General features: G+C 39.4%; 1 protein-coding gene across 8 annotated transcripts in view; it reads left to right on the top strand.

Moving 5' to 3' along the window:
* MAPK10 (mitogen-activated protein kinase 10) overlaps positions 1–23,513 on the top strand; it is a 372,947-nt gene that overhangs the window by 243,384 nt on the left and 106,050 nt on the right. For all 8 annotated transcript variants that reach the window (XM_040237275.1, XM_040237270.1, XM_040237269.1 and 5 more), the window contains one exon: positions 22,683–22,812. In XM_040237275.1, the coding sequence (XP_040093209.1) occupies positions 22,683–22,812 (130 nt within the window). The remainder of the gene's footprint in view (positions 1–22,682; positions 22,813–23,513) is intronic.

Genomic DNA, 23,513 nt, shown 5'->3' with positions numbered 1-23,513 from the left:
TCTTCTATGAAATTTTTTATTTTATCCAAATAAAAATATCTAATAAATAAAAACAGACACTCGACAGATCAGTAAACTTATGTTGAGTGAATAAAGAGATAGTCCTGCAACAATTTATAATTAACTTGATTTTAAAAACGATTAATTCAAATTAAAAAGAAATGTTACAATGGAATTCCATTTCCTTATCGTGTGTAGCCAAAGGACAAAGAGAGGTATTGTTTTCAACAATCCTAGAGGACGTAGAATTTGTGTTCACATAGTTTCATCTATATTAAGGTGTCCCGGAATAGATGATTAATACAAATGCATATGTACAGGCATATATACATACACAATGCTTTCATCTTTACCAGTGACGCAGAAAGAACCTTTGCAAGAAGAGAATTTTTGTTATTGTTAAAGTGACTCTTGTACATTCTGAACTCAGACTGCATCACAAAGAGAATACATAAATAAATCTCTTTTCCATTTTGGTGCTTTATGAGCGTTGGGTGTCTTGGGTTCCTAAATTGAGCACACATAAAACCATAAAAGCAGGATGCAGTGGGAGTGCTGTTAACACCAGCTCATCAGGAAACCCATTTGGGGTCAGTAAGCAGATTGCTAATGATACCAACCAACAGGAAGAAGGTGGAGATGGCAAGAGGCAGGCAATCATTTAGAAGTAAAATCAATACATGTACTTGATAGGTGTGTTCCTTTTTGGGTAGTTCTGCAAAGAAATTCCAATGTAGAGTCTTAAAGTGCCAATTCTCTATCACTGTTTAACATTTTTAGGAAGATAGGTTTTGTGAGAAGAATACTTGATAGACCAAACCTATGCTGAACAATCTTCTTGTTTGTTTAAAGCAAACAGAAACAACTAACCCCAGCAGAATTTGCCAGCCATTTATCTGATTTTACCATGTTTCTCAAAGGAATTGATCACATCAGAAATTCTTTATTTAAAAATATGCTTTTGGTATTTCCTGGAAGCTCAGTTTTCATTTCTTTTCAAGGAGTAAAGCTTTAATGGGGAGCAGTTTATCCCCAGACCACTCATGTGCTAATTATTTCATGAGCAAGTTCTTTAACCATTCTGCGTCTCAGTTTCTTTAGCTCCACTAGTTTGCCAATGTTCTGTAAAAATATGGTAAGTTCACTAACATCTGTTCAGATGAGAAATGTAAATTTTAGTTATTATCACGAAGTGATTTTTCGAGGTTCTTTCAATTATCTAAATAAGTATTAACTATCTGTTGATTGAATGTATACATGAATAAAGAATGAACTAATTGTGAAGTAAGAATCAGACATCCTAGAGTAATGGCTTGCAAATGTTTGTAGTTTTGACTTTAATAATAGAGATAGTAAAGGGAACATAGAAAATTATAATAATAAGAACTGGAAGAAAATTAAGAGAGCTCACAATGTTGCGGTCATATAACATCAGTTACATTTTTATTTTTCAAATGTGTGCTGTATTTCTATATATTTATAATAATGATGTCAAATTTTTATTTTGCAATGATTTTAAAGTTGCAGGAATAGCAAAAATAACCATATAAGATCATAATAATACTTCATAAAATTTTGGTGAGGATCAAATGTGCTAGTAAATAGAAAGTTTTAAGAACTTTAGAAGAAAATAAACTGGGAGGAAAACTGCTTGAAGCTGATAAACACTGGTTGTTATCATTAAGTTTCAGTTTTGTCATGTCAATGATGGTGGTAATAACAGTGCCTATCTTATAAGATTATTACACGCATAATACTTAGCAACCTGGGGTTTTTCCTGCCTAAGTTAATGACAACCTGTGCTTTATAGATAATAAAACTTACTGTAAGAAACCCCATTTGAGTTTCTATGATTACTTAAATAACATCCCCCTAAAATTGAATTGCCTATGCATAGTTTGTTTGTTTTTTTTACCTAGAGTTAACACTTACATCAAGTCTTCACATTTCAGATTTACCTAGGCTTCCCATCAGTATCTGTCAATGTGAGGATGAACCTTGTTATCTTTCCTAAAGTGCATCTGGTAAATTATTTGACATTAGGAAAAGGTTTACCAGTGGAAGAAACTTCAGTCACCTTATTGTTGTCTAGAAATGCTAATCAAATTTTGGTGGAAAGAAAACAGCCTAGATGTTACTCTTCCATTTTTCACATTGGAGTCTTTGTGGTTCAGGGTAAGGGGCTGCTTGGGGAGGGATACTGATGCAGCTTGGCAGGAATGCTCAGAGCCCCATGATAAATATGGCAGGTGTGACTGGAACTCAGATTTAATGTAAAGACTGAAGTATTAATGAAGAAGTGAAATTTTATATTAAATATGGATATATATGGGATTAAAATACAAATTTTATATGAATTTTAAAAATGAAACATATGACTTCAAGAATATTTATAAGTTAGTTGACTCTTGTTTTTATAACTCTGAGATCGATAATTCATTTTGCTATACTATTAGGAGTATTTCAATCGGCAATTAGGTTACTTGTTTAAAAATACATGCCAGACACTGTGCTACGCTCTCAATGCAAACAAAGGTGAGCAAGTCTCATTGCAGCATTATTTACCAAATACCTAAGTGCCCATTTGGCTCAGTTGATAAAGAATACACTTGCAATGTGGGAGAGCTGGGTTCGATCCCTAAGTTGGGACAATTCCCCTGGAGGAGGGCATGACAACCCTCTCCAGTATTCTTGCCTGGAGAATCCCATGGGCAGAGGAGACTGGTGGGCTATAGTCCATGGGGTCGCAAAGACTGACTGACATGGACACGACCGAGTGACTAAGCACACAGCACCTAATTGCCCGTTGATGGATGAATTGATAAAGAAAATGTGGTATCTATACACACATACACACAGACACACACACACACACACACACACAATGGGATATTATCCATCCACAAAAAGAAGGGAATTCTGCCATTTGTGTCGACATAGATGGACCTTGTTAACAAGGTCAGAGAAAAACGAATACTATATGATCACACTTATATGTAGAATCTAAAAAAAATTGAACTCATAGAGACAGAAACAGATTGATGGTTGCCAGAGATGGGTTTAAGGGTGGGAAGAGGGATTGTTGAAGGTGGTCAAAAGGTATAAACTTCTAGTTATAAAATAAGTCATGAGATGTAACACACAGCATGGTATCTATAGTTAACAATATTGTATTACATTTTGCAAGTTGCTGAGACTAAGTCTCACCATAAGAAAAATTTGTAACTAAGTCAGGTGATGAGATGAAGAGAGATCTCTAGTCTTTCCCATTCAATTGTTTTCCTCTATGTCTTTGCATTGATTGCTGAGGAAGGCTGTCTATCTGTCCTTCCTATTCTTTGGAACTCTGCATTCAATGGGTATATCTTTCCTTTTCTCCTTTGCTTTTCACTTCCCTTCTTTCCACAGCTATTTGTAAGGCCTCCTCAGACAGCCATTTTGCTTTTTTTTTTTTTTCTTGGGGATGGTCTTGATTTCTGTCTCCTGTACAATGTACTGAACCTCCATCCATAGTTCATCAGGCACTCTATCCGTCAGATCTAGTCCCTTAAATCTATTTCTCACTTCCACTGTATCGTCATAATGGGATTTGATTTAGGTCATACCTGAATGATCTAGTGGTTTTCTCCACTTTCTTCAATTTAAGTCCAAATTTGGCAATAAGGAGTTCATGATCTGAGCCACAGTCAGCTCCTAGTCTTGTTTTTGTTGACTGTATAGAGCTTCTCCATCTTTGACTGCAAAGAATATAATCAATCTGATTTCGGTGTTGACCATCTGGTGATATCCATGTGTAGAGTCTTTTCTTGTGTTGTTGGAAGAGGGTGTTTGCTATGACCAGTGTGTTCTCTTGGCAAAACTCTATTAGCCTTTCCCCTGCTTCATTCTGTACTCCAAGGCCAAATTTGCCTGTTACTCCAGGTGTTTCTTGACTTCCTACTTTTGCATTCCAGTCCCCTATAATGAAAAGGCCATCTTTTTTGAGTGTTAGTTCTAGAAGGTCTTGTAGGTCTTCATAGAACTGTTCAACTTCATCTTTTCAGCGTTACTGGTCAGGCATAGACTTGGATTACCATGATATTGAATGGTTTGCCTTGGAGATAAACAGAGATCATTCTGTCGTTTTTGAGATTGCATCCAAGTACTGCATTTCAGACTCTTTTGTTGACCATGATGGCTACTCCATTTCTTCTGAGGGATTCCTGCCTCCAGTAGTAGATATAATGGTCATCTGAGTTAAATTCACCCATTCCAGTCCATCTTGGTTTGCTCATTCCTAGAGTAGATGTTTACTCTTGTCATCTCTTGTTTGACCACTTCTGATTTGCCTTGATTCATGGATCTAACATTCCAGATTCCTATCCAATATCGCTCTTTACAGCATCAAACCTTGCTTCTACCACCAGTCTCATCCACAACTGGGTGTTGTTTTTGCTTTGGCTCCATCCCTCCATTCTTTCTGGGATTATTTCTCCACTGGTCTCCAGTAGTATATTGGGGACCTACCAACCTGGGGAGTTCATCTTTCAGTGTCCTATCTTTTTGCCTTTTCATACTGTTCATGGGGTTCTCAAGGCAAGAATACTGAAGTGGTTTGCCATTCCCCTCTCCAGTGGACCACATTCTGTCAGACCTCTCCACCATGACCCGTCTGTCTTGGATGGCCCCACACGGCAAGACTAGAGATCGCTTCAAGAAAATTAGAGACACCAAGGGAACATTTCATACAAAGATGGGCTCAATAAAGGACAGAAATGGTAGGGACCTAACAGAAGCAGAAGATATTAAGAAGAGGTGGCAAGAATACACAGAAGAACTGTACAAAAAAGATCTTCATGACCCAGATTATCACAATGGTGTGATCACTCACCTAGAGCCAGACATCCTGGAATGTGAAGTCAAGTGGGCCTTAGGAAGCATCACTATGAACAAAGCTAGTGGAGGTGATGGAATTCCAGTAGAGCTATTTCAAATCCTGAAAGATGATGCTGTGAAAGTGCTGCACTCAATATGCCAGCAAATTTGGAAAACTCAGCTGTGGCCACAGGACTGGAAAAGGTCACTTTTCATTCCAATCCCAAAGAAAGGCAATGCCAAAGAATACTCAAACTACCGCACATTTGCACTCATCTCACACACTAGTAAAGTAATGCTTAAAATTCTCCAAGCCAGGCTTCAGCAATATGTGAACCATGAACTTCCAGATGTTCAAGCTGGTTTTAGAAAAGGCAGAGGAACCAAAGATCAAATTGCCAACATCCACTGGATCATGGAAAAAGCAAGAGAGTTCCAGAAAAACATCTATTTCTGCTTTATTGACTATGCCAAAGCCTTTGACTGTGTGGATCACAATCAACTGTGGAAAATTCTGAGAGAGATGGGCATAGCGAACCACCTGACCTGCCTCTTGAGAAACCTCTCTGCAGGTCAGGAAGCAACAGTTAGAACTGGACATGGAACAACAGACTGGTTCCAAATAGGAAAAGGAGTATGTCAAGGCTGTATAGTGTGACCCTGCTTATTTAACTTCGATGCAGAGTGCATCATGAGAAACTCTGGGCTGGAGTAAGCACAAGCTGGAATCAAACATTGCTGAGAGAAATATCAATAACCTCAGATATGCAGATGACACCACCCTTATAGCAGAAATGAAGAAGAACTAAAAAGCCTCTTGATAAAAGTGAAAGAGGAGAGTGAAAAAGTTGGCTTAAAGCTCAACATTCAGAAAATGAAGATCATGGCATCTGGTGCCATCACTTCATGGGAAATAGATAGGGAAACAGTGGAAACAGGGGCTGACTTTATTTTTCTGGGCTCCAAAATCACTGCAGATGGTGGTTGCAGTCATGAAATTAAAAAGACGTTTACTCCTTGGAAGCACAGTTATGACCAACCTAGACAGCATATTGAATAGCAGAGACATTACTTTGTCAACAAAGGTCCATCTAGTCAAGGCTACGATTTTTCCAGTGGTAATGCATGGATGTGAGAGTCGGACTATAAAGAAAACTGAGCACCAAAGAATTGATGCTTTTGAACTGTGGTGTTGGAGAAGACTCGAGAGTTCCTTGTACTGCAAGTGAGATCCGACCAGTCCACCCTAAAGGAGATCAGTCCTGGGTGTTCATTGGAAGGACTGATGTTGAAGCTGCAACTCCAATACTTTGGCCACTTGATACAGTGAGCTGACTCATTTGAAAAGACCCTGATGTTGGGAAAGATTGAGGGCACGAGGAGAAGGGGATGACAGAAGATGAAATGGTTGGATGTCCTCACTGACTCGATGGATATGGGTTTGAGTGGACTCCGGGAATTGGTGATGGACAGGGAGGCCTGGTGTGCTGCAGTTCATGGGGTCACAATAGTTGGACAAGACTGAGTGACTGAACTGAAGTGAACTGATGAGATCAATGTCAGTTAAACCTACTGTGGTGATGATTTTGCAATATAAACATGTATCAAGTCATTTTGCTGTACACTTTGGACTAATACAATGTTATCTGTCAATTATATCCCAGTGAAACATTCAGAAAACAAATATCATGGCATCTGGTCCCATCACTTCATGGGAAATAGATGGGGGAAACAGTGGAAACAGTATCAGGCTTTATTTTTTTGGGCTCCAAAGTCAATCACTGCAGATGGTGACTGAAGCTATGAAATTAAAAGACGCTTACTCCTTGGAAGAAAAGTTATGACCAGCCTAGATAGCATATTGAAAAGCAGAGACATTACTTTGCCAACAAAGGTCCATCTAGTCAAGGATATGGTTTTTCCAGTGGTCATGTATGGATGTGAGAGTTGGACTGTGAAGAAAGCTGAGTGCCAAAGAATTGATGCTTTTGAACTGTGGTGTTGGAGAAGACTCTTGAGAGTCCCTTGGACTGCAAGGAGATCCAACCAGTCCATTCTGAAGGAGATCAACCCTGGGATTTCTTTGGAAGGAATGATGCTAAAGCTGAAACTCCAGTACTTTGGCCACCTCATGGGAAGAGTTGACTCATTGGAAAAGACTCTGATGGTGGGAGGGATTGGGGGCAGGAGGAGAAGGGAACAACAGAGGATGAGATGGCTGGATGGCATCACGGACTCGATGGATGTGAGTCTGAGTGAATTCTGGGAGTTGGTGATGGACAGAGAGGCCTGGCGTGCTGCGATTCATGGGGTCGCAAAGAGTCGGACACGACTGAGCGACTGAACTGAACTGAACTGAACTGAAAACTTGAGTAAAAAGGTGATCAAGATTCAGGTGGCTCCTGCCCTCAGTGGACTTTAAAGCAAGCAGTATGGCAGATATTTTTTTAAGTCAAGCTAACAATTTTTGTGACAATTTATGAGGTTCTATCAGTTATTTTATTAATGCTGTGTTACTTCAAGTCATTTTCTTGATAAGTACTAAAAACGAGCAGGATTCTCAGAAACAAAGTAGTGTGGCTGGGACAGCCTCATTTAGATAAAATGAGACTGTGCGGGTGGGGAGTTGCAGGTTGTTGAGAAGCAAGAGTTAATCTAAGGAGACCATTTAAGGGGAGTCTCTGCACTACATGTAGTACATTATAGTGGACATGGAGTTATAGTTAAGTGGATTAATTTGAAAATTTTTATTGGAATTAAATACAGACCTTCATGAATTGGGTATGGGGAGGAGATGAGAAGAGAAAAATCAAGATGACTTCTATTTTGAATAAATGGTGTTGAAAAGAGAAACAGATGAAGAGAGAAATCAGGGGTTTCTTCAGTTTATGGGCATATTAATTTTCAGATAATTCTTAGACATTTAATTAGGGGTGTACAGTAGGTAGCTGTGTATGTGAGTCAGGAGCTTTGAGACAGACATCTTAGCTAGAGACAATATCTTGGCATCTTGAGTAACCCAGCATTAAATTAAAATATGCTGCTTGGTTTATTTGAACTTTTGTTCTTAACTTATACAGTGCTATCTTCCTAACATCTTTAAACCTCTAGACATAAAAAAATTAGCAACAGCAAATATAATTCCATGCAACAAACATGTAGGGTATACAGAGCTAAATCCCTCAGGATTTTGACCATTAAGAAGCACAACAACTCTGAGGATAGCAAGAAATATATTAGAAGGTAATGTATGATAATTATACCATAATGATCATACAAATAAACTGTTGCAGATATAGAAGTCAGTTTCATAAAGATCAGAGTCAGGGAAGTGAATTAAAAAAGATAAATAGTAGACAAAGAGGAACAGGCCATAACAAAGGAAAGAAGTCCAGGGGTCATAAAAAATAGCTAATACACATTTTCAGAGTCAAGAGATGCTGGGGGTCATCCATAGTTGACAATGCTGTGCCAGTCGTCAGACTATGGAGGGCAGTCATAAAGCCAGAAATGCTGTGCTGGGCCAGGCACAGAAGAAGAGAGAGTAGGCCCATGGGCTGGGCAATGAAGCTTATTCCTGACATAATTATATGTCCTGTGTGCAGGAACCATTTGCAAGTCCTGTGGGTCACTTAATGGATCTCATTAAGCTGCAGGTGTCAAGAAATAGTACCAACCTCTGAGCCATAGGAACATCCTACTGTCTTTAATTACATTAATTTTAGACATAGCACATTTTTTATTATAAGGCTAATCTGAGAGGTGGCATTTCAGAGTAGAGTTACTTGCACAAATAAAAATGATGTGCTCAGTGAATGCTCAGTCCTTAGCTAACTCTGCCATCATCCAGGTTCTGACACTCACGTAACCTATATGCACTTAAAGCTATTAAGTAGAAATCAGATTTCAAATTTTATTGCCAGGAAATGGCCAAAGATAAGAATGTAACAATAATCCTGGAAGAGCAATTCCTTGCTTCTGTCTCTTCCATCTTGTGGAAGCAACCTGCAAAAGCCTCTTCAACAAGAAGCACAGTGGCCATCAGTAGCAGGGGACCATATCATTTATCTCTAAATGGGGAAATTTTTGGCAGTGAAAAGGCACACTACAATACATTGGTGGATGTCAAAGAATTGTAGTTGCTGGAGAAGACTTGAGATTCCCTTGGATAGCAAGGAGATCAAACCAGTTAGTCCTAAAGGAAATCAGTCCTGAATATTCACTGGAAGGACTGATGCTGAAACTGAAGCTCCAGTACTCTGGCCACCTGATGCAAAGAACTGACTCATTGAAATAGACCCTGATGCTGAGAAAGAGTGAAGGCAAAAGAAGAATGGGGTGGCAGAGGATGAGATGGTTGGATGGCATCACTGACTCAATGGATATGAGTTTGAGCAAACTGGGAGATGTTGAAGGACAGGGAAGCATGCTGCAATCTATGAAGTCACAAAGAGTTGGACACAACTTAGTGACTAAATAACAACTTTAAAATTAGAGCTGTTTGTTCTAAATTACTTAAAATAATACAAATAAAAATTTAAGATGTGTTTATATTGATAACCTAAATACTAAAAATATAACATGAGAAGAATGATTATTCTTCATTTATTCTCATGTACTTTTATCAACTGAAAATTCATTGCCCTGTCTGTCTCTTATACAATTTCACTGGTGTTTTTCTGGAGGAAACTTTTTTCAAATATGATTTTATTATTTGATTTGTTCAATTTCTTTCTTGCATCAGTTCCTTTTACCACATTTCAGTGTGGTTCTATTTACAAGTATTATTTGTTTATATTAACAGCTGTTTCCTAAAATTTCAAGAGGTGAAGTATAGGGATGCTCCATTTACTGAATACTATTGTTAAAGATTTCTAAGTGATTATAAAAAACAATCTGAAATTTAAGAATTATTTACTAAAAGTTGTTTTTCAACCAGAATCATAAGGATTGCTAAGAAAATGCCAACTGCCTTCCAGAAGCATCTATATTTTTTTATTCAACATCAGCTTTTTCTTGAAAATTTTGTAATAAAGTTATTTTAACCATTTATGCATTCTATTTTCAAATCTTGGCACATATGCAAATTTTATTTTGATTCATAGAATATTTCAATTTGCTTGAACTCAAATGTGCATTGTTTTTACATCACAACCACTGTTCTATAGAAAATCAAGCTAAACTAGAGTATAGTTTCTAATATACTATATAAAATCCAACTATTATTGAAAAGTTCTGATTTTATATTTGAAGCATTTGGCATAACGCAGATAAAATGATGTAAAGCAGACATAATCTAAATGCCTTAAGAATTATTTTTCTGTGGCAACACATTAATAAACTTTTGCTTAACTTTTTGTACATATCCAAAAATACACCTTGATATAGAAAATAAGCAAAATTAATTTAAAATTGTCATTTGACCTAAATGAAAAGTCATAGTTCAAGTGCATTTTAAGTGCATGTGTTAAATTGTTGTCTTTGGGCATGGCCTTAAAATAATTACTAATTTTTGAAATAGATCTGATGTTTCTTTAGGAAAATTATTTTCTAGTTTTCATTTAGTTATGCCCAAGAAAACATGAGAAATGGAAATTCAGCATATGGTATTTTAATTAAATATGCAGTCTCAATTTTATTTACTTTTGTCAAAAGGGTTTTATTGCAAAGTTAAAAAAGCTTTTACTAAACACTAAAAGATAAATAATTATAAATTGATGCCACACACATGGCGAAATCAATGTAGCACAGTTATTCTGACTATTCTCCATGACCTCATTATAGGCTTTATAGCAGGCTGATCAGCCTCTTTACTCCCAGATATTTCTTATCAAGCTAAACTGTAATTTTAAACTAAACTCTTTCCTACTGAGTTTATCAAAGAGGGGCATGGTAGCTCTGTGAATTTTGTAGGTTAAATCATGGACCGGATCATACATGGTGCACTTAGTGGTCACTAAGGGCAGCAGAGTGGGCATGAGACAACTTGTCACAAAGATAAAAGAAAAGCAAGAGAAGCAGCACCTATCATTCCCTCTCACTGAGATGAAGCAGCTTCTAATCGGGAGCCTTCAGTTCTTCTCCAACGCCATCATCCCAATTTCTGAGAATATTGTTGCCTTGTCCATCTATTTTTGGTGGTGATGAGTTTGTTTAGCTAGTCCCCCATTCTTCATCCATGTGGTTAAGTCTTTATGTGATCTCCCACAACACTCGTTTGCTGGAGGGCTGTAAAGTTCTAGTTCAGTATCTAGTGTTTGGAAGAGCTGCTGCTTTTGGTCCTGTCTTTGAGGGTTTGGCTTCTGAGCCCTTTGCTGTTCATGCTTCAACTCTGTTGTCCATCAAGTGCAAAGTGCAGGCGCAGAGTTGCCTGCAAGGAGATCCAACCTGTCAATCCTAAAAGAAATCAGTCCTGAATATTCATTGGAAGGACTGAGGCTGAAGCTGAAACTCCAATACTTTGGCCACCAGATGCGAAGAGCTGACTCATTGGAAAAGACCCTGAGGCTGAGAAAGATTGAAGGCAGGAGGAGAAGGGGATGACAGAGGATGAGATGGTTGGATGGCATCACTGACTCAAGGGACATGAGTTTGAGTAAGCTCCAGGAGTTGGGGACAGACAGGGAGGCATGGTGTGCTGCAGTCCATGGGGCCGCAAAGAGTTGGGCACAACTCAGCAACTGAACTGAGCTGAACTGCCTTACAGTATTGTCTTAGTTTCTACTGTACAGCAAAATGAATCAGCCATTGTTGTTCAGTTGCTCAGTTGTATCAAACTCTGAAACCCCATGGGCTGCAGCACTCCAAGCTTCCCTGTCCTTCACTGTTTCCTAGAGTTTCCTCAAATTCATGTCCATTGAGTCGGTGATGCTACCTAACCATCTCATCTTCTGCTGTATGGCAAAATGAATCAGCCATACATATACATGTATTTCTTCCTTTTTGAGCTTCCATCCCACACAGGTTATCACAGTGCGTTAAGGAGAGTTCCCTGTGCTATACAATCAGTTCTCATTTTCTATTTTATGGGAGGAGAAAAAAAAGTGAAAGAGAAAGTCACTCAGTCTTGTCCAACTCTTTGCGATCCTATGGACTATACAGTCCATGACATTCTCTAGGCCAGAATACTGGAGTGGGTAGCCTTTCCCTTCTCCAGGGAATCTTCCCAACCCAGGGATCGAATGCAGGTCTCCCACATTGCAGGCGGATCCTTTACCAGCTGAACCACAAGGGAAGCCCAAGAATACTGGAATTTTTGGTAGCCTATCCCTTTTCCAGTGGATCTTCCCAACCCAGGAATCAAACTGCGGTCTCCTGCACTGGAGTGGATTCTTTACCAACTGAGCTATCAGGGAAGTTTTATACATAGTATCAAAATTGTGTGGGTGTCAATCCCAGTCTCCCAATTCCTCCCACCCCTTGTTCACCTCTTGGTATCCATATATTTGTTCTCTATGTCTGTCTCTATTTCTGCTTTGCAGACATGATCATCTGTACCATTTTCTAGGTTCATGTATGCATTAATATATGATATTTGTTTTTCCCTTTCTGACTTCACTCCATATGACGACACTCTCTAGGTCCATTCACATCTCTGCAAACGACCCATCTAGACAATAAGGCTTGGTCATCTAGGTTCAGTTCAGTTCAGTCGCTCAGTCATGTCCAACTCTTTGCGACCCCATGAATCGCAGCACGCCAGGCCTCCCTGTCCATCACCAACTCCCGGAGTTCACATCCATCAAGTCAGTGATGTCATCCAGCCATCTCATCCTCTGTCATCCCCTTCTTCTCCTGCCCTCAATCCCTCCCAACATCAAAGTCTTTTCCAATGAGTCAACTCTTCGCATGAGGTGGCCAAAGTACTGGAGTTTCAGCTTTAGCATCATTCCTTCCAAAGAAATCCCAGGGTTGATCTCCTTCAGAATGGACTGGTTGGATCTCCTTTGTTGCATATGAAGTGGCTTTCTTGGTGTTGAGCTTTGAGCCCAGACACCTTCATCTACAATGGGACACTGCCTTTTGCTTAGAAAAAGATCCTGGCAAATGCCACAGCTTATTGCTCTATTTGACCATGAGTTACTGCTTGTCAAATGTTGTGTTCCCCAGAAAATACACTTCGAGATGGTGATCACATGCAGGAGATTTATTAGTGAGTGTTTTGGGGATTTACAGCAGTGGAAAGGAAGGGAAAGAAGCAGAGGCAGAAGTTCAGCTGCAATGGAAACTCATTGGAAGCCTCTGCTGACCCTACTGGGAATTCTAAAGAGGGAATGAGCCTTCTTTGCTCTCCTGAGTTGGCGCAAGATGGCCATGCTTTCATAATCCTGGATTTGTTAGTTGCTGATTGAAGGCTGCCAAAGAAGAGAGTGTAACTTTGATTAGACAGCTCTTTTCAGCTGAGGTTATAACCAGAGAGGACTAAGAGCTGCAGGGCTTTGTGCCAGCAGCGTTCCCAGCAGTTGGATGCAAACAAAGTCCTTTGTTCTTGAAGGGGCATCTTAGTGGTTCATGGCAACACCTACACTTCCCTTTGAAGAACTAATGGATTTCTGTTATTGGCTTTTGTTTTCAACATGTTTAGAAACAATCTGCAGAAAATCAGAAATCAAAAGTGTCTATGGCCCATGAGAGTTATAATGTATTCCTGAAACCTGGACATGCCTATTTTTAGACTGTTACATGATATAATGAATACCTTTAATAATTAAGTCAATGTTAGTCATAATTCTATTACTCGCTATCTTAAGTGGTGATATAGACAATCTTATTTATAAAACAGAAATAGAGGTAGAGAACAAACATATGAATACCAAGGGGAAAAGGAGGGCAATGGGATGAATTGGGAGATTGGGACTGACATACATATACTATTGATACTATGTATAAAATAGATAACTAACGAGAACCTACTGTATAGCAGGGAAATCTTCTCAGTGCTCTGTGGTGACCTAAATGGGAAGGAAAACAAAAAAAAGAGAGAATATATATACATAGCTAATTCACTTTGCTGTACAGTAGAAACTAGCACAGCATTGTAAAGCAACTATATGCCAATAAAATGTTTTTTAAAAAATACTTCTATGAGTTTAAAACTTTTTAAAATTTCATTTTATTTATATGTTTATGTCTGTGTGTCTGTCTGCATTAAGATATGAATGCAAATAAGCCAAAATGACTATGAACAGAAAAAAGTGTCTCTAACAAAATATAATCAAAGTGATATAGCCAAGCAATTCAATGACAAATTAATCAATCAAAAAAATATCAACTGCTGACTTTTGATAAGAGGGTTAGGGGAAGCCTGTACTGAGGAGATGATGTTTAGGCTGAAACCTGAATCATAAGATGGAGTCAGGCTAGTGAGGATGTGGGAAGAGCATTTCTGGCAGAAAAGAACAAAAGCCCTGATGCAGAGGTGATTTTGTAGGCTGGCCTATGCATTTTTCTGTGGTGGAATCAGTGTCTTGATAGCATGGCTAGGAACTCTAAAGTTTGGGTGTAAAAGAGATATTTGAGGGTACTGGGTAAAGACTTTTTGATAGTTTTCAATTGAAGTCCAGGCCTTTGGTAAAAGCCAAAGTGAGAACATAATAGTAACATGGGGACAGAGCTGTGAAGGGTGCAGTGTGTACTCCGGGACAGAAATTGGCTTCCGAGCTGTGGCTTGAGAATCTTAAGATGCTCCAATGATAAGGTTTTTTTAATTTTTATTAAGACATAAGCTCTTTTCATCCTGCCTAGGGATTTTTGGTTTATTCTTTTTAATTTTCTGTGCACTAACATGTTAATATTGATCAAGAACATTTTAAATGTGATAGGGAAGGGGAACAAGAGAAATTATCAAATAAATAATGATGACTTAGGAAGAAGAAAATTTTGCAAAAGGTTGTCTACAGTTGCTAGAAGGAAAACTGATTTTATGTTTAAAACAGACTTGGCTACAAGGATGTGTATGTGTGTGTGTTTGTATAAATATATTCAAGGAGGTAAACATAACTTTATTGCATCATAAAACTGGATTAAATAACAGGAGCATAAAAACAGAAGGCTATATCTTTCTTTTATGAATAAACCTGGTAGAAGTGGAGGTGAGATAGTACTGTGTGTCAAGAAATTTCTCAAAAATTTTCAGTAAAGTTGCTAGAAAGTTGCTAGAAGTTGTTGGAAAACCTTTATAAAGATTTATCTCTTTTTCACCTACATGAAGAAAAAAGAAAAACTACTGAAAGAAATAAAGTAATATTTTATAGACCAAGATTCAAAAAAAGAAGGAGTTAAGAGTAATGGAAAACTTTCAGACATTAATTTATGACTATGCAGCATCAGTGATGCCAACTTGCAGATGTATTTGCTAAACTGCTGCCAGTAATCACTGAGAAATTACAGAAAATGGGAAAGATAGTAGTGTCAGCCAAGGTTCATAGCAGGAGACAGAAATACTGTAAATAAGCAAAGATTTAATTCGGTAAATTGGGTGCATTGGAAAGCCTGGAGAAGTGGACTCTAGTCTGGGCTTCCTGGAATGGCTCAAGACACAAGAGAGCTGAATCACCAGGGGAGCTCCAACCTCTGAGATTATCCTAGAGAACTTGAACTTCCAGAGTACATGATGTAACCAAGATTTGAAAATCACAGAGCTGGAACTGTGTGCTCATTATTACCATCATTGCTACTCCATCAGGCTGGTAACTGGAAACCAGTGGCCTGGTGGCTGGGCCCTGAAGACCAGTAATGCCTCTGCTTTAAATGCTCCCCTCCCCCAGGAATCTGGTGCAGGGTATGTATTTTCACTGCTTCAGAAGAAAATTTCAGGTCTTCGTGAGACCAGGCCTACCAACTGAGAGGTGATGGAAGATGACCACCCTTGCTTTTGCCTTACGAATCTCCCATGATTACATCTGCATGGCAGGACCATATTGGAATCCAGAATACCAGCTGCAAAAGCTTCTGGGAATAGTATGTGTGTCTTTCAAGTCTCTTCAGTAGAGGAAAGCATGATACATGGGGTTAACTGGAAGTTCAGTGAGCCAAACTACCATGTTCCATACAACCGTAGATAGGCAAACATTCTTATTTCTCTAGAAGGAAGAAAGAACGCGTAAGAGACATCTGCTGACCTTGACATTGGCCCTAGCATTAGTTAGAAAAGAACACCTGTGAGCCACTGAGAAAGGATGTAGTGATCATTGAGAATAGGGGTTTCATTAAAAATAAATCACAGCAAATAGCTTATTAAAGTGGTAGGTAATGGAACTGTATGGCTATGATGTATCTGGATTTTAACAAAGCTTTTGTCCCAGACTTTTATATCGTGGGACAAACTTGTGAAATGTGGTCAAGATAGTAGTATAACTGATTTGTAATTAGTAGAAAGATTAAAAATGGCTAATTAGTAGATATTATACCTATCCAATTATAACACATAAATATAAAAAAGAATGATATATCTCTATATATTTTATCCTACCCTACATCACACAATGACTCTAGCAAGGATATTACCAAATCCAAGCTCACTTTGCTCACTGCATGACAGGCTAATAAAATTGGGAGATGAGGTGCTGAGGCAAGGAATAGCAATTTTGTTCAGAAAGCCAACAGACTGAGAAGATGGCAGACTAGTGTCTCAAAATAAATAACTGTCTTGTCAGGGGTCTGGATGCCAGTTTCTTTTATAGAACAGAAAGGTGGAGGAGGTTAGGAAGTAAAGTAAAAAGGCCCAAAGTGTTTTAAATATCTCCTGGAATAGCCTGCCTTGGGGAGGGGACGTGTTAATTTCTTCTTTCCTGTAGCCATTCACAGGTCAGGAATGGGTCAGCTATTCCTAGACCCTTTGGTTTAACCTTCAGGCAGAGGGGCAGGGTTCCCTGAGGCAGGCCATTATGTACAGACAGTATCCTTTTAGTAAATAAAAGCAATGGGAAGCAAAGGTTAAAGTAAAAGAAACAGATCCAACAGGGAGTCAGATTTTGTTCCTCCATGTAACAAAGACATTGACTTGAAAAATAGTAATAGTCATTGTTTATTGAGTGTACACTCTAGGCAAGGCACTGTAGATACATCACCACCTCATTTACTCCTTATAGCAATCTTGTCAGATTTTTATCTCCATTTTTAAATATGAGGACATTGATACTAGAAAGGGTAAGTGGCTTGCTCATACTTCACATCTATTAAGCAGTAGTGCTGATTCAGACCTAGAATTGTTTCAAAAAGAGGCACCAGACGGAGAGAGAACTTTACAACACTTCTAGGAGAAACTGGCTAGAACCTGCCCAGATCCCCAGAAGGGGACATTTTCTTGGTCATCCCGCATGGGCCTATGGTGTTGCAGGATCTGTTCAGTATCTCAGGGACTCAAACACACATTGATGAGCTTCACTAAAGGCTCACACATAAAACCAGATGCCAATATTTTAAATTACGAGAAATTCAGTAGTCAAGCTAATCAAATATGGGCGGATTTCTTGCATGTAGGAGTCTGAAGGAGAGCCTGATGAGCAGAATTTCAACTGCAGAGGATAGACTCAGCCTAAGGAGACACAGACTAGATTGCTAACTGGCCTAGGTCTGTACTTCCACAGTGGGGATGTCCACCTGGCTGACTGTTTGGCTGGACCAACATCAGTCAGTCAGTGTTAATCCCTCAGTCATGTCTGACTCTTTGAGACCCAATGGACTATAGCCCGCTAGGGTCTTCTGTCCATGGGATTCTCCAGGCAAGAATACTGGAGTGGCTTGCCCTTTCCTTCTCCAGGGGATCTTCCCAATCCAGAGATCAAACCCCAGTCTTCTGCACTGCAGGCAGAATCTACCATCTGGGCCACCAGAGCCCTACATCAGAAGGCATTTATTTTGCCAGGCAGTACCAGAATTTGCCTCTCTTACTCCTTCCCTGGAATGTTAGGTCCATGAATCAAGGGAAATTGGAAGTGATCATACAGGAGATGGCAAGAGTGAACGTCGACATTCTAAGAATCAGTGAACTAAAATGGACTGGAATGGGTGAATTTAACTCAGATGACCATTATATCTACTATTGCAGGCAGGAATCCCTTAGAAGAAATGGAATAGCCATCATGGTCAACAAAAGAGTCCGAAATGCTGTACTTGGTTGCAATCTCAAAAACGACAGAATGATCTCTGTTCATTTCCAAGGGGAACCATTCAATATCATGGTAATCCAAGTCTATGCCCCAACCAGTAATGCTAAAGAAGCTGAAGTTGAACAGTTCTATGAAGACCTACAAGACCTTTTAGAACTAACACCCCCAAAAGATGTCCTTTTCATTATAGGGGACTGGAATGCAAAAGTAGAAAGTCAAGAAACATCTGGCGTAACAGGCAAATTTGGCCTTAGAGTACAGAATGAAGCAGGGGAAAGGCTAATAGAGTTTTGCCAAAAGAACACACTGGTCATAGCAAACTCCCTCTTCCAACAACACAAGAAAAGACTCTACACATGGACATCTCCAGATGGTCAACACTGACATTAGATTGATTATATTCTTTGCAGCCAAAGATGGAGAAGCTCTATACAGTCATCAAAAACAAGACCAGGAGCTGACTGTGGCTCAGATCATGAACTCCTTATTGCCAAATTCAGACTTAAATTGAAGAAAGTAGGGAAAACCACTAGACCATTCATGTATGACCTAAATCAAATCCCTTCTGACTATACAGTGGAAGTGAGAAATAGATTTAAGGGACTAGATCTGATAGACAGAGTGCCTGATGAACTATGGATGGAGGCTCGTGACATTGTACAGGAGACAGGGATCAAGACCATCCCCAAGAAAAACAAATGCAAAAAAGTGAAATGGCTGTCTGAGGAAGCCTTACAGATAGCTGTGAAATAAGGGAAGTGAAAAGCAAAGGAGAAAAGGAAAGATATAAGCGTCTGAATCCAGAGTTCCAAAGAATAGCAAAGAGAGATAAGAAAGCCTTCCTCAGCGATCAATGCAGAGAAATACAGGAAAAGAACAGAATGGGAAAGACTAGAGATCTCTTCAAGAAAACTAAAGATACCAAGGGAACATTTCATGCAAAGATGGGCTCGATAAAGGACAGAAATGGTATGGACCTAACAGAAGCAGAAGATATTAAGAAGAGGTGGCAAGAATACACAGAAGAACTGTACAAAAGAGATGTACATGACCAAGATAATCACAATGGTGTGATCACTCATCTAGAGCCAGACATCCTGGAATGTGAAGTCAAGTGGGCCTTAGAAATCATCACTATGAACAAAGCTAGTGGAGGTGATGGAATTCCAGTGGAGCTATTTCAAATCCTGAAAGATGATGCTGTGAAAGTGCTGCACTCAATATGCCAGCAAATTTGGAAAACTCAGCCGTGGCCACAGGACTGGAAAAGGTCACTTTTCATTCCAATCCCAAAGAAAGGCAATGCCAAAGAATACTCAAACTACCGCACAATTGCACTCATCTCACACACTAGTAAAGTAATGCTCAAAATTCTACAAGCCAGGCTTCAGCAATACGTGAACCTTGAACTTCCAGATGTTCAAGCTGGTTTTAGAAAAGGCAGAGGAACCAGAGATCAAATTGCCAACATCCGCTGGATCATCAAAAAAGCAAGAGAGTTCCAGAAAAATAACTATTTCTGGTTTATTGACTATGCCAAAACCTTTGACTGTGTGGATCACAATCAACTGTGGAAAATTCTAAAGAGATGGGCATACCAGACCACCTGACCTGCCTCTTGAGAAACCTGTATGCAGGTCAGGAAGCAACAGTTAGAACTGGACATGGAATGACAGACTGGTTCCAAATAGGAAAAGGAGTACGTCAAGGCTGTATATTGTCACCCTGCTTATTTAACTTCTATGCAGAGTACATTATGAGAAATGCTGGGCTGGAAGAAGCACAAGCTGGAATCAAGATTGCCGGGAGAAATATCAATAATCTCAGATATGCAAATGACACCACCCTTATGGCACAAAGTGAAGAGGAACTAAAAAGCCTCTTGATGAAAGTGAAAGAGGAGAGTGAAAAAAGTTGGCTTAAAGCTCAACATTCAGAAAATGAAGATCATGGCATCTGGTCCCATCACTTCATGGGAAATAGATGGGGAAACAGTGGAAACAGTGTCAGACTTTATTTTGGGGGGCTCCAAAATCACGGCAGATGGTGATTGGAGCCTTGAAATTAAAAGATGCTTACTCCTTGGAAGGAAAGTTATGACCAACCTAGTTAGCATATTAAAAAGCAGAGACATTACTTTGCCAACAAAGGTCATTCTAGTCAAGGCTATGGTTTTTCCAGTGGTCATGGATGGATGTGAGAGTTGGACTGTGAAGGAAGCTGAGTGCCAAAGAATTGATGCTTTTGAACTGTGGTGTTGGAGAAGACTCTTGAGAGTCCCTTGGACTGTAAGGAGATCCAACCAGTCCATTCTGAAGGAGATCAGCCCTGGGATTTCTTTGGAAGACATGATGCTGAAGCTGAAACTCCAGTACTTTGGCCACCTCATACAAAGAGTTGACTCATTGGAAAAGACTCTGATGGTGGGAGGGATTGGGGGCAGGAGGAGAAGGGGACGACAGAAGATGAGATGGCTGGATGGCATCACCAACTCGATGGACATGAGTTTGGGTAAACTCCAGGTGTTGCTGATGGACAGGGAGGCCTGACGTGCTATGATTCATGGGGTCACAAAGAGTCAGACATGACTGAGTGACTGCCCTAAACTGAACTGAACTCCTTCCTAGGCTGACATAACTGATTGCTATTCTTTCTTTAGATATTTTAATGACTTGACCTTAGTTATTTTTACTTTAAATTTAGTTTTTCTCTTTAAGGTGACTGTTCTGATCAGTTTCCTGCTGATACAATTTCTTATCTGCAGGAAGCAATTTCACTTCCTCTATTTCCAGACTCACTGTTACCCTTATACACTACATATAAGATGAAGGCCCGTTTGACTCTTTCCTTTCCTTGTGCTGCCATTGGTAAGTACCAGTGTTGAAAGACAGAGTCAAATAGCAGCATAAGATTTTAAGAAGACAGTGTTTCTAATTAGCATAGATTCACTGTGAATCAGTAGTGTGTGATGCATTTATCAAAGGAGCTAGGACAGACTCAGCTGTATTAACTGTCAGCAATTGAATGAGCAAGTGAATGTTTGAGGGAGTTAGCCTTTCTCTACTCGTCACTGATATGACATGCTTAGAGGAACAACGTCACTTTCAGAGATCGACAGACTGGAATATATTCAGCGGAAACTGACCAGATGACAGTAGATCTTGAAATCACGCTCTGACAAATGGAGTAGGACGTTGGTGATATTTAGCTCAAGAAAGAAAATACTTGGCGGGGGTGGGGAGTGGGGGTGGCTGAATGGGGGCGGTAAGGAAAGCTAGGAGTTATTGAGTGCTTACTGAGTGCTGATAGATTAGGCCAGAGATTGAGTAGGGTCTTTAGTGGATTTCAGTCATTATAGGTCTGTCATGATGAAAAGTCCTGGAGGAGGTCACGGCAACCCACTCCAGTATTCTTGCCTGGAGAATTCCATGGACAGAAGACCCTAGCAGGCTATAGTCCATTGGGTCTCAAAGAGACTTCCGGGATCCCTTTCATTTGCTGCCAGTTCTTAAGGGATTTCATTCATTTGACTCTTGGCAACGTCACTTGTGTTATTTTGAGTTGCCCTGGAAGGCAAGGCTGAACGTAGTTAATAGAAATCAGAGAGACAATTCTGTTCATTAGAATGATGACATTTCTAACCCTCGAAATTGTCCAACGACAGAGTGGGCTGCCTTTTGTCAAGGAGCCCAGGTGTTTGAAGCTGCACAAGCAGAGACTGGTCAAAATTTGATGAAGATATTTTGGAGAGGAATAAATATAAATGCAGGTATGGACCAGATGAACTCTAAGGCTGTGTCCAAACTTACCTTGTAATTCTCATCCTGTAACACAGCAATCATTTTCTTTATCTTTTAGTGTAGAGAGTGGAGCTCTACATGGTTAATGTCACTTCCAATACAATAGATCAGTAGGATACTGGTTACTGCCTTCCTTCCTGGCAACTAAGACAAAATCTAGTACAATCCAAATTTTCAAGGATGGAAAAAACTTTGTAAGTGGGCTAATTAGATGTAATAGCCAGAAGAGACTCACTTTCTCATTGACCCCTAGACCCATATACTTTGAGTATGGCAAAAACATAAAGCATGGTAAATTATTCTTAAATGATTTGAAAGCTTCAAATGTTAGTAGCATTCATTTCTGTCTTTGTATTTAAATGCAGTTATTTATGCTTCTGAAATTCTCTCTGATTACATTCTGTATTTCAAGCTCTGTTATCATTAATGAGTGTACTTGGAACATCAGCCCACCTGTGCATTCAAGGCAATTAGCATCATGCCTTAAAAACTAGTTCCTGTGAATGGGGAAAAATGAATGTCTACTTAAAATAATCAAAGAACAATAAAGTTTTATAGCTAAATATCACATATTAATAGATGAGAAATTCAAGCCCCTTGAGATTAAATGCCTTGCCACAGTCACGTGGCTAGTGGGAAAGTTGAGCACTTTTCTTTCTTCTTTTGTCCCCGACTCACTGACGCAATTACATGCTGTTTTCTTGGCAAGATACCCTTTTTATTTTCCTAGCAAGTAGAAGGTTTCTATACTAGTCACTCTTATGTCTTTATTTACAGCTGATTGACATGTGCCTTGAGAAGCAGGTATTTGAGTAGGATTCCAAACTGATGTTTTCCTCATCCATACCCTTAGCTCAGTAGGTAGGAACTGTAAGGGCTCCTTTGTTCTTAATTCCGGATTGCTCTTGGGTCTCTGCAGCGCTGCATATGATGCTGTTCTTGACAGAAATGTGGCCATTAAGAAGCTCAGCAGACCCTTTCAGAACCAAACGCATGCCAAGAGAGCCTACCGGGAGCTGGTCCTCATGAAGTGTGTGAATCATAAAAACGTGAGTTGGTATTTTAAACTGCTGGCGGTGGGAGGTGGTGAGATTGGGAAAAGAAGATCAGTATGCCAACTTGAGTGGGAAAAGCTTTCTTTACTTTGCAATTTTTGCCTCTTAAGACTGTTTATCCTGCCCATATGCTACATTTGCTTTCATTGTCCTCACGGTAGCTTTCTGCTTAAAATTCATCTGAAAACCATATGGCATGGAGGGACTGAATTGGATAGATATTTCCCTGTTAAGAAATTAACTGTTGGATGCATGAAACAGGGCACTCAAAGCCAGTGCACTGGGAAAACACAGAGGGATGAGATGGGGAGGGTGGTGGTGGCGGGGCGGGGGGGGGGGGGCGCGGATTCGGGATAGGGGACACGTGTACACCAGTGGCTGATTCATGTCAATGTATGGCAAAAACCAAAACAGTATTGTAAAGTAATTAGCCTCCAATTAAAATAAATAATTTAAAAAATTAACCATATTTGGTTTTCTTACTCCAGATTAACCAGAAAACTTCATGCATTTCCAGAAAAAAAAAAAAACCTCCAGAAAAACCAAACAAAAACCAAAAATATCTTAAAGAACAATATGCTATATTTCTTTACAACAATTTAAATTTAATTATTAACAGGTGAAGATTTTTATCTCCTTTTACTTTTAGCTATAGTCTGGCAGTGGCCGCCAACTGTTCAGTGTACACACTGTGC

This window comes from Oryx dammah, unplaced genomic scaffold (assembly GCF_014754425.2).
Source record: "Oryx dammah isolate SB20612 unplaced genomic scaffold, SCBI_Odam_1.1 HiC_scaffold_3, whole genome shotgun sequence".
Taxonomy (NCBI): Eukaryota; Metazoa; Chordata; class Mammalia; order Artiodactyla; family Bovidae; genus Oryx; species Oryx dammah.
This window is presented reverse-complemented; position numbering and strand designations above follow the sequence as displayed.